Below are 3,405 nucleotides of genomic sequence, written 5' to 3' on the forward strand. Positions count from 1 at the left end.
CCAGGCTGGAGTGCAGTGGCATGCTCATGGCCACCACAGCCTCAACCTGCTGGGTTCAGACGGTCCCTCTGCCTCAACCTTCCAAGTAGCTGGAACTACAGGCATTTGCCACCACATCCAGCTAATTTTTTGATTTATTGTAGAGATGAGGTTTCACCAAGTTGCCCAGGCTGGTCTTGAACCTCTAGACTCAGGCATTCCTCTCGTCTCTGCCTCCCAAAGTGCTGGAAATACAGGTATGAGCTACTGCTCCCAGCACCATCTTAACCAGAAGTCAAGAATATGTCCATATGGTGCTTGGCACAGGGCCTGGCTCTAGGCAACTCCCCACCAGCACCCCATTTGGCTATTCTCTCCTTACTGTCTTCATTCTTGGCTTTAGGCAGGAGACGGTTCCATCCATGTCCGGCAAGATTCGCTCCCTGAGCCCTGGAGAGCAGACAGAGGATGAGCTAGAGGAAGAGTGTGAACCAGAAGAAATGTTGAAGACACCATCCAAAGAGAGCTTGGATCCAGGTAGGAAAGGGGTCTATATGAAGGGGCCTCCTATTTTGAACTATGTCAATGCAGGGACTCATTGCTGTGTTTTACCCACTACTTTGTTTTCAGGGCGTGGCATTTATTGAAACTCAATAATCATTTCAGTCAAGACTCTTTTAGTGTAATAGCAGCCAAATTCTCATTGTCTTGAGTTGGAAAGATAATTTTTTTAATGTAACTGAAAATTCAACAGGATTAGCTTCAGGCATGGCTGGATCCAGGTAGTCATGTGATGTTATAAAGGAGATAATTTTCTCTGTCTTTTAGCTCTGCTTTTCATGTTGGCTTTGCTCTCAGGCTGACTCTCCCTTTGTTAGGGGAAAAGATAGCCCCCAGCAGATATAGGTTTCTAGAACTCTATAGAGAAGAGAGTACCTCTTTCCTAACCGTTCAAGTAAAGTTTTGGGGTCACGATTCATGTTTCTGGTGTGACTCTTGTGCACATTTCTGACCCAGTCTCTGTGATTGTCCAGCCTGAGTCTTGTGATTTACTCCTGAGGACTGGGACTTTAGTCGGCTCCAATCAAACCACCTGCCCAATGGTAGGCGTCTCAGGGGTGTCCCAGGGAAAAACAAGGTGTTCTTAGCCAGAAGACACAGGGTCTGTTGTTCAGGCAAAAGGAAGAGTAGTCGCCTGGGCATGGTGGCTCAGCCTATAATCCTAGCACTTTGGGAGGCTGAAGCGAGGGGATTGCCTGAGCCCGGGGTTTCGAGACCAACCTGGGCACCTTGGTGAGATCTCACCTCTACAATAAATCACCAAAAAAAACCTAGCCAAGCGTGGTGGCGTACATCTGTAGTTCCAGCTACTTGAAAGGCTGAGGCGGAAGGATCGCTGGAGCCCAGCAGGTCGAGGCTGAGGTGGCCGGGAGCGGCCACTGCACTCCAGCCTGGGCAACAAGAGTGAGACTCCAACTCAAAAAAAAAAAAAAAAAAAAAAAGAAGAGTAGTCATTCTACATCTTTATAAAAGACTAGGCTCTATATAAATTTCTGCTCCTCTGCATAGGTCCTCATGGCTGCAAGATGTCTGCCTAAGTTCCAGGCATCAGAGACATGGTTGAGGAAGACAGACATTTAGGTGGGCATGGTGGCACGCACCTGTGGTTCTGGCTACTTGGAAGGCTGAGGCTGTGGTGGCCAGGAGCGTGTCACTGCACTCCTGCATGGGTGATAGAATGAGGTTCCGACTTGGTAAAAAAGACATTTTCTTCTGACATTCTTCTTTTTTTTTTTTTTTTGAGTCGGAGTCTCACTCTATCGCCCAGACTGGAGTGCAGTGGCCGCTCCCAGCCACTGCAGCCTCGACCTGCTGGGCTCTGGCGATCCTTCCACTCAGCCTTCTGAGTAGCTGGAACTACAGGCGCGTGCTACCACGCCCGGCTAATTTTTGATTTATTGTAGAGATGAGGTCTCGCCAAGTTGCCCAGGCGGGTCTCGAACCCGCGGCCTCAGGCAATCCACTCACTTCAGCCTCCCAAAGCGCGGGATTACAGGCTGAGCCACCAACCCCAGTTGACGTTCTTCTTTAGAGGAAGCTTTTTCAGCTGGTTGCAGTGGCTCACACCTGTAATCCCAACACTTTGGGAGGCAGAGACAAGAGGACTGCCTGAGCCCCCAGGGGTTCGAGATCAGCATGAACAAATTGATGAGACCTCTTCTCTGCAATAAATTAAAAAATTAACTGGGCACACTGGCACACACCCATAGTCCCAGCTACTTGAAAGGCTGAGGCGAAAAGATCACCTGAGCCCAGCAAGTCAGGGCTGCAATAGTCATGAGCATGCCACCACACTCCAGCCTGGGCGACAGCGTGGGACTCTGACTCAAAAAGTAATAATAGTAATTAGAAGAAGCTCTTTCCCACAAGCCCCTGACAGGCTACCCTGAGGTCCCAATGGCTATGAAGCTTACAGCTACAAGATAGGCTGGAAATAGTGACTAGTGTTGGGTGCTTTTAGGGTAGACAGTGGGCTCTCCCAACAAGGGAAAAGCAGGCAGGAACCAACCAGTAGGCACCAACAGTGTGAGAATCCAACCTTGGAAAAATCCAACATCACAGAGTAAGTGAGTTTTCCTTGTTGCCATCCTATACCCAATGTATTGTCCTCTCTGGTTGGCAACTTTTATTAATTTGGAATTCTTTTTTTTTTTGAGTCAGAGTCTCACTCTGTCGCCCAAACTGGAGTGCAGTGGCACGCTCCCAGCCACCGCAGCCTCGACCTGCTGGGCTCCAGCGATCCTTCTGCCTCAGCCTTCCAAGTAGCTGGAACTATAAGCATGCGCTATCATACCTGGCTAATTTTTTGTTTATTGTAGAGATGAGGTCTCGCCAAGTTGCCCAGGCTGGTCTGAACCCGCGGGCTCAGGCAATCTACTTACCTCAGCCTCCCAAAGTGCTGGGATTAAAGGCTGAGCCACCGAGCCAGGCCATTTCTTTTTTTTATTACTAAAATTTTTTTTGTTGAAACAGGTCTCACAATGTTACCCAGGCTGGTCCCAAACTTCTAGGCTCCCACCTTGGCATCCCAAAGTGCTGGGATTACAGGCGTGAGCCACCATTGTCTTTAAAATATTTTAAAAAGAGAAATCCAGCCAGGTGCCGTGGCTCAAGCCTGTAATTCCAGCACATTGGAAGGCCAAGGTGAGAGCATAGAAGTTTGGGACGAGCCTGGGTAACATTGTGAGACCTGTTTCAACAAAAAAAATTTTAGTAATAAAAAAAAGAAATGGCCCTGGGTCGGTGGCTCAGCCTTTAATCCCAGCACTTTGGGAGGCTGAGGTATGTAGATTGCCCTGAGCCCGCGGGTTCAGACGAGCCTGGGCAACTTGGCGAGACCTCATCTCTACAATAAACAAAAAATTG

At 48.8% G+C, this 3,405-nt stretch overlaps 2 protein-coding genes across 2 annotated transcripts in view; one reads left to right on the forward strand and one right to left on the reverse strand.

Annotated features, from left to right (window-relative positions):
• WDR62 (WD repeat domain 62) overlaps positions 1-3,405 on the forward strand; it is a 52,057-nt gene that overhangs the window by 39,418 nt on the left and 9,234 nt on the right. Inside the window, exon 20 of the mRNA XM_021706761.1 lies at positions 383-516. Coding sequence (XP_021562436.1) covers positions 383-516 — 134 coding nt within the window. The remainder of the gene's footprint in view (positions 1-382; positions 517-3,405) is intronic.
• Positions 740-3,405, reverse strand: part of POLR2I (RNA polymerase II subunit I) — a 19,697-nt gene continuing 17,031 nt past the window's right edge. Inside the window, exon 6 of the mRNA XM_021706767.1 lies at positions 740-751. The gene's annotated coding sequence lies outside the window, so the exon portion shown is untranslated. The remainder of the gene's footprint in view (positions 752-3,405) is intronic.

Source organism: Carlito syrichta, unplaced genomic scaffold (assembly GCF_000164805.1).
Source record: "Carlito syrichta isolate Samal-C Ts95f unplaced genomic scaffold, Tarsius_syrichta-2.0.1 Scaffold315987, whole genome shotgun sequence".
Lineage (NCBI taxonomy): Eukaryota > Metazoa > Chordata > Mammalia > Primates > Tarsiidae > Carlito > Carlito syrichta.